This window comes from Oncorhynchus kisutch, linkage group LG17 (genome assembly GCF_002021735.2).
Source record: "Oncorhynchus kisutch isolate 150728-3 linkage group LG17, Okis_V2, whole genome shotgun sequence".
Lineage (NCBI taxonomy): Eukaryota > Metazoa > Chordata > Actinopteri > Salmoniformes > Salmonidae > Oncorhynchus > Oncorhynchus kisutch.
In genome coordinates, this window is record NC_034190.2 from 28800202 (window position 1) to 28815378 (window position 15177).

General features: G+C 41.6%; 1 protein-coding gene across 1 annotated transcript; it reads right to left on the reverse strand.

Annotated features, from left to right (window-relative positions):
• Positions 1-884: 884 nt before the first annotated feature.
• LOC109875591 (LIX1-like protein) lies at positions 885-14910 on the reverse strand. Its single transcript, XM_020467947.2, has 7 exons — positions 14376-14910; positions 13162-13325; positions 8472-8612; positions 8184-8279; positions 7214-7291; positions 1737-1991; positions 885-1176 (listed from the first exon to the last, which is right to left on the reverse strand). Exons 1-6 carry the CDS (start codon positions 14695-14697, stop codon positions 1737-1739), a joined length of 1056 nt encoding a protein of 351 aa, XP_020323536.1. The 5' UTR covers positions 14698-14910; the 3' UTR covers positions 885-1176.
• Between the last annotated feature and the right edge of the window lie 267 nt (positions 14911-15177).

A 15177-nucleotide genomic window follows, 5' to 3' on the forward strand; every position in this document is an offset into this window, starting at 1 on the left:
CAGCATCCTTGGGAGCAATTTCGAAATGTCTGAATGTACCACGTTCATCTGTTCAAACAATAGAATGCAAGTATAAACACCATGGGACCACGCAGCAGTCATTCCAGTCAGGAAGGAGACACCTTCTGTCTCCTAGAAATTAACGTACTTTGGTGAGGAAAGTGCAAATCAATCCCAGAACATCAGCAAAGGACCTTGTGAAGATGCTGGAGGAAACGGACACAAAAGTATCTATATCCACAGTAAAACGAGTCCTATATCGACATAACCTGAAAGGCCGCTCAGCAAGGAAGAAGCCACCTCTCCAAAACTGCCATTAAAAAAGCGAGACTACGGTTTGCAACTGCACATGGGGACAAAGATCGTACTTTTTGGAGAAATGTCCTCTGATGTCTGATGAAACAAAAATAGAACTGTTTGGCCATAATGACCATCATTATGTTTGGAGGAAAAAGGGGAGGCTTGCAAGCCGAAGAACACCATCCCAACCGTGAAGCACGGGGGTGGCAGCATCATGTTGTGGGGGTGCTTTGCTGCAAAAAGAACTGGTGCAATTCACAAAATAGATGGCATCATGAGGTTGGACAATTATGTGGATATAATGGAGCAACATCTCAAGACATCAGCCCGGAAGTTAAAGCTTGATCGCAAATGGGTCTTCCGAATCAACAATGACCCCACGCATACTTCCAAAGTTGTGACAAAATGGCTTAAGGACAACAAAGTCAAGGTATTGGAGTGGCCATCACAAAGCCCTGACCTCAATCCTATAGAACATTTGTGGACAGAACTGAAAAATTGTGCGCGAGCAAGGAGGCCTACAAACCTGACTCAGTTACTTCACATTCTTAAAATAAAGTGGTGATCCTAACTGACCTAAGACAGGGAATTTTTACTAGGATTAAATGTGAGGAATTGTGAAAAACGGAGTTTAAATTTATTTGGCTAAGGTGTATGTAAACTTCCGACTTCAACTGTATGTGCGTAAATTATGTAATATTCAAATAACTTTCAAAATCCTTCATGCAGAAAATCTAGTGAGATAGATTTAAGTGACAGACATTGGTCTAGTTTGGCATGTAAGATCTTTCTGTGACAATATCCTTGATGATGTCATGTACAATCATTAGCAAAGGCAGGTCCTGGGATTTAATTCCACCCATGTGGTAGAGTTGTCTACAAGTATAGAAAGGGAATGAGAAGAATGGTAACAGTTCATTATTCCATGTGAATTTCACAAACTCAACAATTTGGCAGCACAAAATGACCTCAATTACTTAAACTTTTATGTAACAATTCTTCAGCCGTGGTCCCGAAGACCCATAGCATGTGCAAGACTTTGTTCTAAACCAGCGCTAACATGTCTGATTCAACTAATCAACTTATTGTCAAGACTTTCATTAGCTGAATCAGGTGTGTTAGCACTGGCTGGAAAAACACTAACTGTTTATAATTCAAAGCTCCTAAATGGCTGCCTTGATAGCCTCTATCAAATCAATGTTATTGGCCACTGTTCCATCTCTAAGGCCAGATTCCAAACCAACTTCCTTCCATCTGCCCTTGACTCCGAAAGGGCAGATCTGTCGGACTGAATAGGTAAAAGCCATATAGTGGAAGCTATGCAGAGTTACTAGAACTTTTTCCACACCTATGGAGACTTTTTAGAATCACGAGGGGGAAGTCAATGTGGGAAGATAGAAATTAATCTAGTTATGGGGTTGTAATCCAGCGTATACCTAGCAGGTTGAAGGCAGGGTGGCATTGTTGGCTGCACCCAGTTGGCCAACAGCCAGCATCAGGATGTCCTTCTTTTCCTTGTGGAAGCGCAGCTCCTGACCGGCCAGCCTGGCCTCCTCAAGTTCTTGATCTGTTGCCGCCACCTCCTGGGCGATGGTGCTAGCCAAGCCTTGCTCCCGGTTCACCCAATCAGCAGCCATTTGGGTACGCATGTCATCATCCAGCGCCCGATGGGAGTAGTGAGCCAGCACTTCCTGTTAGGGGAAAGCAAAATCAAACATTTGTTTGGCCGAAATGGACCTTATTCACACCACGGCCTAGATCATTAGAAATTCAGGCTAGCTGGGTAGGAAGTGCTCCATTAAATCATTATATTTTTCAACAGTACTGGTTTCCTAGCAGTGCAGGTTTGATTTAGTTCCAGATGATGTTAAATGATCCAGAAATGCCTGGACATGAAATGACCTGGAACCACAAATTTTGTGCACAACAAGCAAGCTGCATGGCCAGCAATAACATCAATTCACATGAGGAATGTGAGACATCTGGAAGCGCTAATTACTCCAGTGGCTCAGCTCCTCTCCTTAACCACTGAGATGAAAGGCATAAGACCAGACCAAAGAGAATACCTAATCAGTCAAGGGACACACAAGGCGAGAGCACTCTGTAACCCTAGAAAAACACAATACAACTGAGTCGTATCTATCCAAATCATGGAGTTGCTGGCTGCTCTTCCTCCTCTTAGACTTCAGATCTGAATGGAGTAGATTGGCAAAAGCCAGGGTTGAGGCACAAATTTGATTATTTAGGTGAATTAATATTAGAGGTCATCCGATTATGATTTTTCAACGCCAATACCGATTATGGGAGGACCAAAAAAGCAGATACCGATTAATCGGACAATTTTTATTTTTTATTTGTAATAATGACATTTACAACAATACTGAATGGACACGTATTTGAACTTAATATAATACATCAAAATCAATTTAACCTCGTAAATAATGAAACATGTTCAATTTGGTTTAAATAATGCAAAAACAAAGTGTTGGAGAAGAAAGTAAAAGTGCAATATGTGCCATGTAAGAAAGCTAACATTTAAGTTCCTTGCTCAGAACATAACATATGAAAGCTGGTGGTTCCTTTTAACATGAGTCTTCAATATTCCCAGGTAAGAGGTTTTAGATTGTAGTTATTATAGGAATTATAGGACCATTTCCCTCTATACCATTTGTATGTCATTAACCTTTGACTATTGGATGTTCTTATAGGCACTTTTGTATTGCCAGTGTAGCAGTATAGCTTCCATCCCTCTCCTCGCTCCTCCCTGGGCTCGAACCAGGAACACAATGACAACTGCCACCCTCGAAGCAACGTTACCCATGCAGAGCAAGGGGAACAACTACTCCAAGACTCAGAGCGAGTGATGTTTGAAATGCTATTAGCGTGCACCCCACTAACTAGCTAGCCATTTCACATCGGTTACACCAGCCTCATCTCGGGAGTTGTTAGGCTTGAAGTCAAACAGCGCAATGCTTGACGCACAACGAAGAGCTGCTGGCAAAACGCACGAAAGTACTGTTTGAAAGAATGCTTACGAGCCTGCTGCTGCCTACCACCGCTCAGTCAGATACTTGTATGCTTGTATGCACAGTCAGATTATATGCAACGCAGGACACGCTAGATAAACTAGTAATATCATCAACCATGTGTAGTTAACTAGTGATTATGATTGATTGATTGTTTTTTATAAGATAAGTTTAATGCTAGCTAGCAACTTACCTTACTGCATTTGCGTAACAGGCAGTCTCCTCGTAGAGTGCAATGAGAGGCAGGTGGTTAGAGCGTTTGACTAGTTAACTGTAAGGTTGCAAGATTGGATCCCCCGAGCTGACAAGGTGAAGATCTGTCGTCTGCCCCTGAACGAGGCAGTTAACCCACCGTTCCTAGGCTGTCATTGAAAATAAGAATGTGTTCTTAACGGACTTGCCTAGTTAAATAACGATTAAATAAAGGTGTAAAATATATATGTCAAAAAATACAGATTTCCGATTGTTATCAAAAATTGAAATCGGCCCTAATTAAACGGCAATTCCGATTAATTGGTCGACCTCTAATATATTGGAAGTTGCCTGAATTGACCCTCATACTGCAATAATGATGTCAGAAAGCTCCCATTTTTATATTAGCAAACATGAAGGGTGAGGGATTATTAATAGTCTGTAAATAAGAATTTGCTCTTAACTGACTTGCCTAGTTAAATAAAGGTTAAATAAATAAAAAGTTTGTGAATATTTTTTATTTTTGAGATCAGAAAGAAAAATGCAAACTTTTGTCAAACTGATCAAGGCTCATACTGTATTTGACACCTTAAAAGTTGTTTCTGTTTTTTCAGTAAGATGCATGAGATAATGAGGTCTGCACACAAACGTTGAGGTCACACGACTCTGCCTGGAACGGAATACCTCCATAGGCATTTATTCAGCCCACACAATGTGGTTTAGAGATCCTTCAGCATGACATTCCATCCTACCTCAAGCCAGAGTGTAAATCAGACCATGTTACTCATTATCTTTAGTGAGTTTCACCCCCATTCTGTACTTTCTGTATGTTGAACTGAGATACAGTGTTGGCTGTACCATTTGAGTTATGATTAAACACTATCACTGGCAGTGTGTAAGGATAAGTGCTATGATTTCTTCTCAAACTGCAGAGGGATTTAATGGAAACTGTCAATCAAATTACTGTTTTTGCTCTCCAATAAATGTTTAGTTTGATCAGTTATTCTGTTGCTGAAACTCAGAGGAATTTAAGTTATGATTGAGTTATATTTTCCATCTTTTACACCAGGTGTGTGTCACCACAATGGCAGTTTACTTACCTTCTCCCTTTAGGCTGACACTTCATTGTTGGTTACAGGCCTACAACCGTTGTGTCGTCAGCAAACTTGATGATGGAGTTGGTTAAGTACAAAGCCATGCAGTCATAGGTGAATAGGAGTACAGCAGAGGACGGACGATACAGTCCTGGGTGGCCACTGTGTTAAGAGTCAGTGTGGAGGAGATGTTGCCAATCCTCACAGCCTGTGGCCTGCCCGTCAGGAAGTCCACGATCCAGCTGCAGAGGATGTGTCCAGATCCAGGGCTCTGAGCTTGGTGTCAAGCTTGGAGGGAACAATAGTGTTGAATGTTGAAATGTAGTCGATGAGCAACATTCTCACATATAGTAGGTGTTCCTCTTGTCAAGATGTGTTAAGGCCATGTGAATAGCAATGGAAATGGATCTGTTGGAGCGATAGGCAAATTGGAGTGGGTCCAGTGTGCCTTGTGGGCCATGACCAGATTCTTGAAGCACTTTATAATGCCCGAGGTGAGCGGTACGTGGTGTTTCTCATTTGGGCATGTCTCCTTGGGCACTGGGACGGTAGTGGTGGACTACAGCCTGGGACAGAGTCAGGTTAAAGATGTCTGAGAAGATGCCCGGCAACTGGTCTGCACACACTCTGAGGATGCGGCCAGGGAAGCTATCTGGTAAGGCGAATTTGTGAGTATTCACTCAAGAGTTTTCCTCACATCAGCCTTGGAGAGCGAAAGCTGCTCCGGACGACCATGTGCGAGAGTCTTCCTGGATGGCTCAGTATTGTCTGCCTCGAAGTGAGCATAGAATGTGCTAAGCTTGTCTGGGATGGAGGCTTCGATGGGCACTACAGCTGGATTTTCCTTTGTAGTCTGTGATATTCTGTAGTCCTTGCGACATGAATCTCAGTTATCAAACATAAATTCAAGTTTGCATCTCTGTCTTTTATCGTCCCTAATGGATTTGCGGAGCTCGTACCTGCTTGCCTTGTACACGTTGCGCATCACCAAGTCATTGTGGTTCATTCTGCGGACATTGAATGCTGCAGTACGGCTGTTAGCACTTAACGGATATCTCTGTTCATCCAGGGTTTTTGGTTGTGGTATGTCCGGATGGTTATTGTGGGTACATCCTCAGCAACACATTTCTTAATGAAGCCTGTGACTGATGATGTACAGTCAGTGGCGAGTTTACTAGGTACACCACCCCGTTCACCAAAATTGTTAGCTTCTACAGACAGTGAGTCACGTGGCTGTGGCTTGCTATATGAAGCAGGCAGACAGTATCTCTGAAACTTCCGGCCTCCTGGGCTTTTCACGCATGACAGTGTCTAGGTTTTACTGAGAATTCTGCGACAAACAAAAACATCCAGTCAGCGGCAGTCCTGTGGGTGAATACAGCTCATTGATCAGAGGTCGAAGGAGGATGGCAAGAATAGTGCAAGGTAACAGGTAGGCCACCTTAGATGGCACATTAGAACAGCGGTGTGCAGAACGGCATCTCAGAACGCACAACTCGTTGGTCCTTGTCACAGATGGTCTATTGCAGCAGACAACCACACCATGTTCCACTCCTATCAGCTAAAAACAAAAAGAAGCAGCTCCAGTGAGCACACGATCACCAACACTGAGGAGTGGAAAAACATAGCTTGGTCCGATGAATCTCAGTTCCTGTTGCGTAAATGCGAATGGCAGTCAGGATTTGGCGTAAGCAGTCTATGGACCCATCCTGCCTGGTGTCAACAGTGCAGGCTGGTGGCGGTGGTGTAACGGTGTGGGGAATGTTTTCCTGGCACATGTTAGGTCTCTTAATACCAATTGAGCAATGTTTCCATGCTCTGAAGAATTCAGGCTGTTTTGGAGTCAAAGGGGGGTCTGAGATGTGTTCCCAGATGACCACCTTTGTCCTGCGCCGTTATTTGCCTGTTCGATTCTTGCCATTCTCTTAGAACTCTCATCAATGATATGTTTTCGCCCATAGGACTGCCGCTGACTGGACATTTTTTTGGTTAACCCTAAACACTGTCATGTGTGAAAAGTCCAAGACGCAGGACGTTTCTGAGATAGTGGAACTTTCACGCCTGGCACTGATGATTATACTACGCTCAAAACCTGTCTGCCTGCTTTATATAGCAAGCCACGGCCACGTGTCTCACTGTCTGTAGGAGTGAACCATTTTTGTGAACGGGTGGTGTACCTAATAAAGGGGCCACCGTGTATATTTCCACACTATGAGGAATACTGTAAAAATTGTTATAATGAGGATAATGCTCCTTTAAGTGTAAGAGCTGTTTGAAAAGACTGCATGACATTTCAGTCTGTTTTGGTGGGAGGGAATTGTGGCCTTCCATGGTAACATCACCATGCGGTAAATTAGTTAATACAAATAAGAATGTTCCAAACCTAATTTTCCCACTCAGACCACTCCCAGACAGTCCTAGCTAAATTCTTGATTGAGAAATTACCCTTTGCTAAGAAGCTATTTTTGCTTTAAATTAAAATGGTCGAAAAGAAACAATCACAGTAAGGTACTTAATTGTTACCCAGAAATGATTTGATACTGAGATAAAAACAACTGCATTGGACCTTTAATCAGTACTCTTATCCAAATGAGTTCTTACTTGACGGGAGCATTGTCTCTCTCTCATGGCCTTCAGGCTTCCATTCCAGTGCAGCAGCTGAAAGACTGTCATCAATTCCTGAAAGGAAAACACAGTTCAGCATCGACAAGAAGCATTTTTGTGTGCCTGTGCTGACGGAGAGCACAATTTCAAGTTTGATCATGTCAAAGTCACAAGATTTGTTGATGTTTTTAGGGGAAGCTAACAGGGAGAAAGGTCTATAGCTAACATTCATTTGTTTGCATGTATAGAACCCTAAATCATGAGCTGTGGTTTAGCAAAGACCAATCCATGCATTAGATCAGTGGATATGAATGACAAACAATGAAAGAGTAGAGGCCAGCAATTCAGTCCAGATTTGTTTGGTGGACCCACAAGCTCTCATACGCAATTCCTAGAACCACAGAGAATACATGGTTTCTGCTACTATTCTCTTCTTCACGCATGATGGTCCCATGATCCCTCACATTCATGTAGTGGGTCTAATATTCTAGTCGTTGATTCCTGATATGTGCACTTTGTAGTACAAACTCTAAGTGAGCTGCAGTTCTCAAGTCCCAGTTCAATGGCTGTACATTGTTCTATTTGCTTCTGAAACTGGCATGCTCTGCTTTAGTTCATGTGGTCATGAGTCTTATACCATTGCATTTATCAAGTTCTACTGTATAGTTTTTTCATTCAACCTGGGAAACCAGATTAATAGGTCATGAAGCAGAGGTGATTAAGCCAAACAACTTTGATAAACACTCAGAAATAACTTGTAGTTTTCTTTATGAACTGGAAATACAGAGCTAAATGAGAATATAGTTATCGGCCTGCTTTGTGTAATTACCCATAGTTAGTGGCAGCAACATTCCTAAACTAGCCTCATATACAGTCCAACCTATTCATTTTCTTAAGTATCATTGCAGTAACATCCACTGTATCATTACAAGTAATCCAACTTTGCGTTCCTTCATCCTCTATTTACCTGAAACTCCAGCATTGACTTTCCTTTGTTGGACTCCAGCATGAAGCGAAACGCCCCGATACCTGTGCTGGGGTTGTCTGCCTCTTCTCGGTTTCCCTGTAAAAGACACGTAGAGTCCAATCATCCAGTCTTATTCTCCTTAAGAGCCCAATCAGATTAAAATATTACCCTCATAAGGACGTGACCTTTTAATTAATAAGAGCTACAGTAAAGACTATATTAAATACCAGTGCTCACTGCTACTGTTAATGTCATTTTATCTGAAAAAACACATTCAATGACACTCACATTAAAGGAGGCCAGCGCCTCACATACACTCTTCTCAATGAAGTCATCTGTGATGCGGCGGGAAGGATGCTCGTTGAAAACTGAGTTCATCAGAGCGATTTTGGCAGCACTACGTCTTGCCTCAGCCTTGGTTGGACAAAACTGCCGAAAGTAAAGCATATTTAGTACTTTTCTGAATGGTCTCCAAAAAATATATGTAGCCTATGGCACAAAGCATTATGACCCTGTGAGACATGGATACATGCAATATCATATCTGGAAGATGGTTAGGTCAAATTATTGTATGGATCTTCTGGATGTCATTTAAAAGTGCATTTTAATAGTGACATTTTTTGTTGTTGAAAGATTATGCATTTGAAAATGTTAATCTTTTCTTATTTATATTTCATAATTACATTGAAATAATATCGATGCTTCCACTTCATTGCTATTATCTCAAAGAAAGAGAGTTAGGAAGGATAGGGGCAAGAGAAGCTCTGTGCAAAAGGGATGAGTGGGAGAATGTGGGGAGGGGTTTCACAGCTCCTTCTAAGCTCAATGTTTGGCTCTAATAACAACCAGATGAGCTACCCACCAGATGAGTTTCCCATCCCAGTATGCATTGCAGCCAGGCAACTCGAAGAGAGGAAGAAATGGCAAAACACGTCATTCTCCCATGGAACATTCTATTAGGCACAATGCTCAAGTTGTCTAATATTTACTGTATGATTTAGAATTTTAAATGACATTTGAAAAAAATAAGAATGTACATTAAAGGAGTCTTTACTATTTCAATAATACTGTGGATTATTTAGCAAAGATAGGAATATGGCTTGTACTGTATGTAATTATGTATACAAGTTCATAGATAGATAATGAACTTGTCAACAGCCAAATGTGGTTTCCTACATCATGAATTCAGTTAAACTTGAATTTCCTTATAAAGTTTTTTTTTTAATGCTAAGCCTGAAGACAAGTAGGGTCCTACACCAGGGATCATCAACTAGACTCAGCCGTGGGCCGATTTCTTCTTGAGCGGATGGTTGGGGGGCCGAAACATAATTACAAATAATTTGTAGACTGCAAATTGACCGCAAGAAGCCTAAACAGATATAATGTTTGACTAAAACAACCATTTCAAACCTTGTTTACATTTGCATACGGTCACGTCTCTCTATTATGTGTGGGAATACATGGGAACAGATTTCTTAAATTAAAATAACTTGGAGTTGATTTCCTGGTGTTTTTACAGTCTTTTATGTCCACCAATGAAAATCAGTTGGAGAAAGCTGTCCTACACCTTGCTAACATGTTTTTGATGGACCCAACTGCCTAGAGTTATTGATGTGGCAGTGTGTTTTACCTCAGCAAAGGTTCAGATCCAGGGATTATTATTTTAGATTTGCCAATGGTTAGCTATTGAATTTAATCTTGGTTTGTAATCCTGATGGGAGGCAGCAAACTGCTTTAATCTGGGATTCACAGTATACATACTATACCATTCACCAAGAGCAGCCTGAAGATGGAGACTTATCACTCTCCATTTCTTTACTCTTCAGCTAACAGTTCTCTTTTTTTCTGTATACTGCAATTCAGCCATTAGCTGTGAGTGTGTTCAAGCCCCCCAACCAATAATAATAAAAACTTGATATATACAGTACCAGTCAAAAGTTTGGACGCACCTACTCATTCAAGGGTTTTTCTTTATTTTTACTATTTTCTACATTGTAGAATAATAGTGAAAACATCATCTATGAAATAACACATATGGAATCATGTTGTAATCAACAGACTGTTGGAAAAGCATTCCAGGTGAAGCTGGTTAAGAGAATGTCAAGCGTGTACAAAGCTGTCATCAAGGCAAAGGGTTGTTACTTTGAAGAATCTCAAATATAAAATATATTTTGATTTGTTTAACACTTTTTTTGTTACTACTTGATTCCATACGTGATATTTCATAATGTTGATATCTTCACTATTATTCTACAATGTAGAAAATAGTAAAAATAAATAAACTTTTGAATGAGTAGGTGTGTCCAAACTTTTGACTGGTACTGTTTATACACACATACACACACTTCAACTGTTCTGCTCAAGTTATAAACTACAGTGGGGAGAACAAGTATTTGATTTTGCAGGTTTTCCTACTTACAAAGCATGTAGAGGGCTGTAATTTTTATCATATGGACACTTCAACTGTGAGAGGTGGAATCTAAAACAAAAATCCAGAAAATCACATTGTATGATTTTTAAGTAATTAATTTGCATGTTATGACGTAAGTATTTGATCACCTACCAACCAGTAAGAATTCCGGCTCTCACAGACCTGTTCGTTTTTCTTTAAGAATCCCTCCTGTTCTCCACTCATTACCTGTATTAACTGCACCCGTTTGAACTCGTTACCTGTATAAAAGACACCTGTCCACACAATCAAACAGACTCCAACCTCTCCACAATGGCCAAGACCAGAGAGCTGTGTAAAGACATCAGGGATAAATTGTAGACCTGCACAAGGCTGGGATGGGCTACAGGACAATAGGCAAGCAGCTTGGTGAGAAGGCAACAACTGTTGTGGCAATTATTAGAAAATGGAAGAAGTTCAAGATGATGGTCAATCACCCTCGGTCTGGGGCTCTATGCAAGATCTCACCTCGTTGGGCATCAATGATCATGAGGAAGGTAAGGGATCAGCCAAGAACTACACGGCAGGACCTGGTCAATGACCTGAAGAGAGCTGGGACCACAGTCTCAAAGAAAACCATTAGTAACAAGATACGCCGTCATGGATGAAAATCCTGCAGCACACACAAGGTCCCCTTGCTCAAGCCAGCACATGTCCAGGCCCGTCTGAAGTTTGCCAATGACCATCTGGATGATCCAGAGGAGGAATGGGAGAAGGTCATGTGGTCTGATGAGACAAAAATAGAGCTTTTTGGTCTAAACTCCACTCGCCGTGTTTGGAAGAAGAAGGATGAGTACAACCCCAAGAACACCATCCCAACCGTGAAGAATGGAGGTGGAAACATCATTCTTTGGGGAGGCTTTTCTGCAAAGGGGACAGGATGACTGCACCGTATTGAGGGGAGGATGGATGGGGCCATGTATCGCGAGATCTTGGCCAACAACCTCCTTCCCTCAGTAAGAGCATTGAAGATGGGTAGTGGCTGGGTCTTCCAGCATGCCAATGACCCGAAACGCACAGCCAGGGCAACTAAGGAGTGGCTCCGTAAGAAGCATCTCAAGGTCTTGGAGTGATTTTGGTGACTGATTACTGTATTGATCATTACGATCAACTAATCTAGGAACTTGATGGTATAGTAAATTGCCCTTATCATCACCAACACACAGACCTATCACAGATTATTGTTCAGTATAAAGATTCAAAACACAAAACACGTACATGATACACAAAGAATAATGTTGATCTCGACATTTGGCATTAAATTGAATGAACAGAATGAAGCTGTCCGAATTGTGTAAAAAAAAAAAGAAGCAAATTATTTCAATTTATGCTAAGCAAGTTGCTACACCAACTGATCTATTTTGTAAACAAAGCTTGAGTTTTGAAATATGGTCTGAGAAGAACAAGCCAGTCTCCAGACCTGAACCCAATAGAAAATCTTTGGAGGGAGCTGAAAGTCCATATTGTCCAGCGACAGCCCCAAAACCTGAAGTTATCTGGAGAAGGTCTGTATGGAGGAGTGGGCCAAAATCTCTGCTGCAGTGTGTGAAAACCTGGTCAAGAACTACAAGAAGCATATGATCTCTAATTGCAAACAAAGGTTTCTGTACCAAATATTAAGTTCTGCTTTTCTGATGTATCAAATACTTTTGTCATGCAATAAAATGCAAATGAATTACTTAAAATCATACAATGTGATTTTCTGGATTTTTGTTTTAGATTCCGTCTCACAGTTGAAGTGTACCTATGATAAAAATTATACCTCTACATGCTTTGTAAGTAGGAAAACCTGCTAAATTGGCAGTGTATCAAATACTTGTTCTCCCCACTGTATGTAAAACATGCAACGATGCCTTTTAACTTGATTGGTTACTTAGGCCAGATTTATCAAGAGTGTGAGCCGTAAGTCCCGGCAACATCCGGGTCATGTTCATAAGGCACAAAAAAATGTATGCACTCACTGTACAGTAAGTCCCTTTGGATAAAAGTGTCTGCTGCTGTAAGTGTCATATGCTTCCAGCAGAATATGGGTGCACATTTAGAAGTTTGCAAACAAAGACACTACATAAACATTGTTTTCAATTGCACAACGTTTTGCTACAGTGTGCCCCAATAAACATGACCCAGGCCAAATTTTTCTCTTGCTCTCACTTGACATTTCTCATGACAGTCCAGAAGAGGCTCCCAGTGATCGACATTTGATCTGAAAATCCGGGGCAATGTACTAAAGGAAATGAGGTCAGATTGGCAGAATTGATTTGGGTGGGAGCTTTAGTGCATGAGTAGAGTTGTATGGCCGGATAAATCACTAATGTCATGTCCATATAAGGAAGTTAGGCTAATTTATGCAGCTACACCAATGCAATGTCAAACCATTATATTGTACTGTTGTGGTAAAAATAAAGACAATTTTCAAGCACTTTCTCTAACTCAGTGATACTATACAGGGGGCCTTCCACCTGAGGCGCAAACCAACGTTTTAGTGCCAACAACTATATTGAGAACACCTACGGCCACAAGTTAGCTCACCTGGAAACTCCCAAAGCAGCTTCCCCCTGGAAGACTGACGTAACAAACGTAGGGTGGGTTGTTTGATGGGACCATCTCGTACACCACCAGCGCCCCATTCCTGAGGTCTGCCCCTCTTGACTGCTTCATCTGCCAGAACTCTTGCAAGGCTTCCACCACATTCACTGGAGGAGACATAAAATGACACAGCTTAACGTTCACTGGAGGAGACATACAATTATAGTTTAACATTCCCCTGCATGCTGTCTTAAAGGCTGACTCAGCGATATGACAGATGCAGAACGTAAAGGGCATAGTGGGCTAATTTCCGCAACAGCTAAGACGGTTGAAGTGCAAGGCTCAGCTTCTCCACTGTTTTGGTCCTGTGGCTACCACGCTGTGACGGCGTGAAGTGAACCCATGCATATACCGTGTGTGACTGTGAGAGCGAAGTCTTGCATCTCACTCATGTCAATATCTCAAGTTGTAATTGCTGAGTTTACCTTTAAATATGGTCTGGTGTTCTTATTTTGCATGCAGGTTTGGATTTAAGAAAGGATAAAAGTGGCACAGTGGGTTATTACATACGAGTGAGCATTAACACTACTTTTGTACATATATGGATATAGCCAAAAACATCCTGTTTATTTTATAAGTAAACAACAAGGAACAACCCACTGACAGACACTGAACTGAATGAAGCTGTCCGAATTGTGTTGACTTTCAACACAGTTATAATAGTCCACAAAAACTAAAAATGAAGAGTATGTAACATCATACTACTTCTTTAAATGAACATTTAACAGGTCTATCTACTCACATTTAATTGATTGGGTTTTTGGATGATAGTATGACATGTTGGCTAGGCCTAGTTTAAAGCATTGTGGGTGACTTGAAGTGTCAAATGTCGGATGGAGTGCCCAAATGCTATGTAAATTGAGCACACAACTGTATCCTGTAGTCAACTGTATCCTGTAGTCATTAGGCTAGACATACAAAAAATATAGGCTATAATAAACTCGGTATGTTCATGTAGCCTACTGTTATAAACTGAATGTGTCACCAAAATTGACCAATCTGCATGTTGCACATGCACTACTAGGCTATTTTAATCCCATTTCTCATCCTAATCACACTTACAGTGGGTTACATTTTAACCACGACTAGTTGCATTTGAATCACGACCAGGGAAAGTCGGAGGACATACATTCTGCGACTATTTTTTTCCAGGTTACCTCTGCCATAGCCCTGCGTATGCTTCGCAAAACTCCGAACAACAGCCTCCACCGCCTCCTTCAAGACCGCCGGGTTCCCTGGATTACATAGACCGAATCCAGCCATCCCTGTTCCGAGCCCCGCACTCCCAATAGTGCCGTGAAGACTGTGCAGTTGAAGCGGCGGAGGCGGCCCAGAGGAAGCACATAAAGAAGCCGGGGGAGGCAGTAGAGGTGCGGTTGGCATTGTAACCCCAGGCCGGAGAGAAGACCGTAGGGTCCCAGTCGATCCAGCTCCAAATCCTATCCCTGGTTGAAGTCGCTGAGGGCGGATAGATTCCATTGTTGAAGCGTAAACGTCAACAGTATGGGGTAATAGAGAAATTTCGTGATGAAAATACTGGTTTCCCCGCTGATATTGTAATAGAAAATGAAAACAACGCAACAAAAAAAGACAGTGATAAATAAAATCCCTCTTTTCCTCACGGAGAAAAATGTATCCTGCCAATCCCTTTAGTCTTTGTGAGGATTAGGTTTAGGCTGCTTGGCTGTCAATCTCGGAGTAGGGGCGGAGACATCAGAGACGTGAAAATGGGGAGCTGTGAATGGGCCATTTACTGTTACCAAAACTGTAAAGGAATTCTGTGGCTAATGTGATTTAAATTGCTATACATTGGAAAAATAGTAGCTACACAAGTTTTTGGTAAATGACCGTGACAGCACGGTGGTAGATACCTTTTAAATCATACTATTCTTTAACCATAAAAGCAACACACAATGTCTATCCATCCATTCATCCACCCCCAACCCCCCACCCACACAC

Excerpts from the sequence above, each read along its gene's own strand:
- LOC109875591 (XM_020467947.2), bottom strand. The coding sequence starts at position 14,697 with ATGGAATCTATCCGCCCTCAGCGACTTCAACCAGGGATAGGATTTGGA. Across the intron at positions 13,326-14,375 it reads TACGCAGGGCTATGGCAGAG|TGAATGTGGTGGAAGCCTTG; the intron begins GTAACCTGGAAA and ends TGTCTCCTCCAG. Across the intron at positions 1,992-7,213 it reads AGAGACAATGCTCCCGTCAA|GAAGTGCTGGCTCACTACTC; the intron begins GTAAGAACTCAT and ends TTCCCCTAACAG.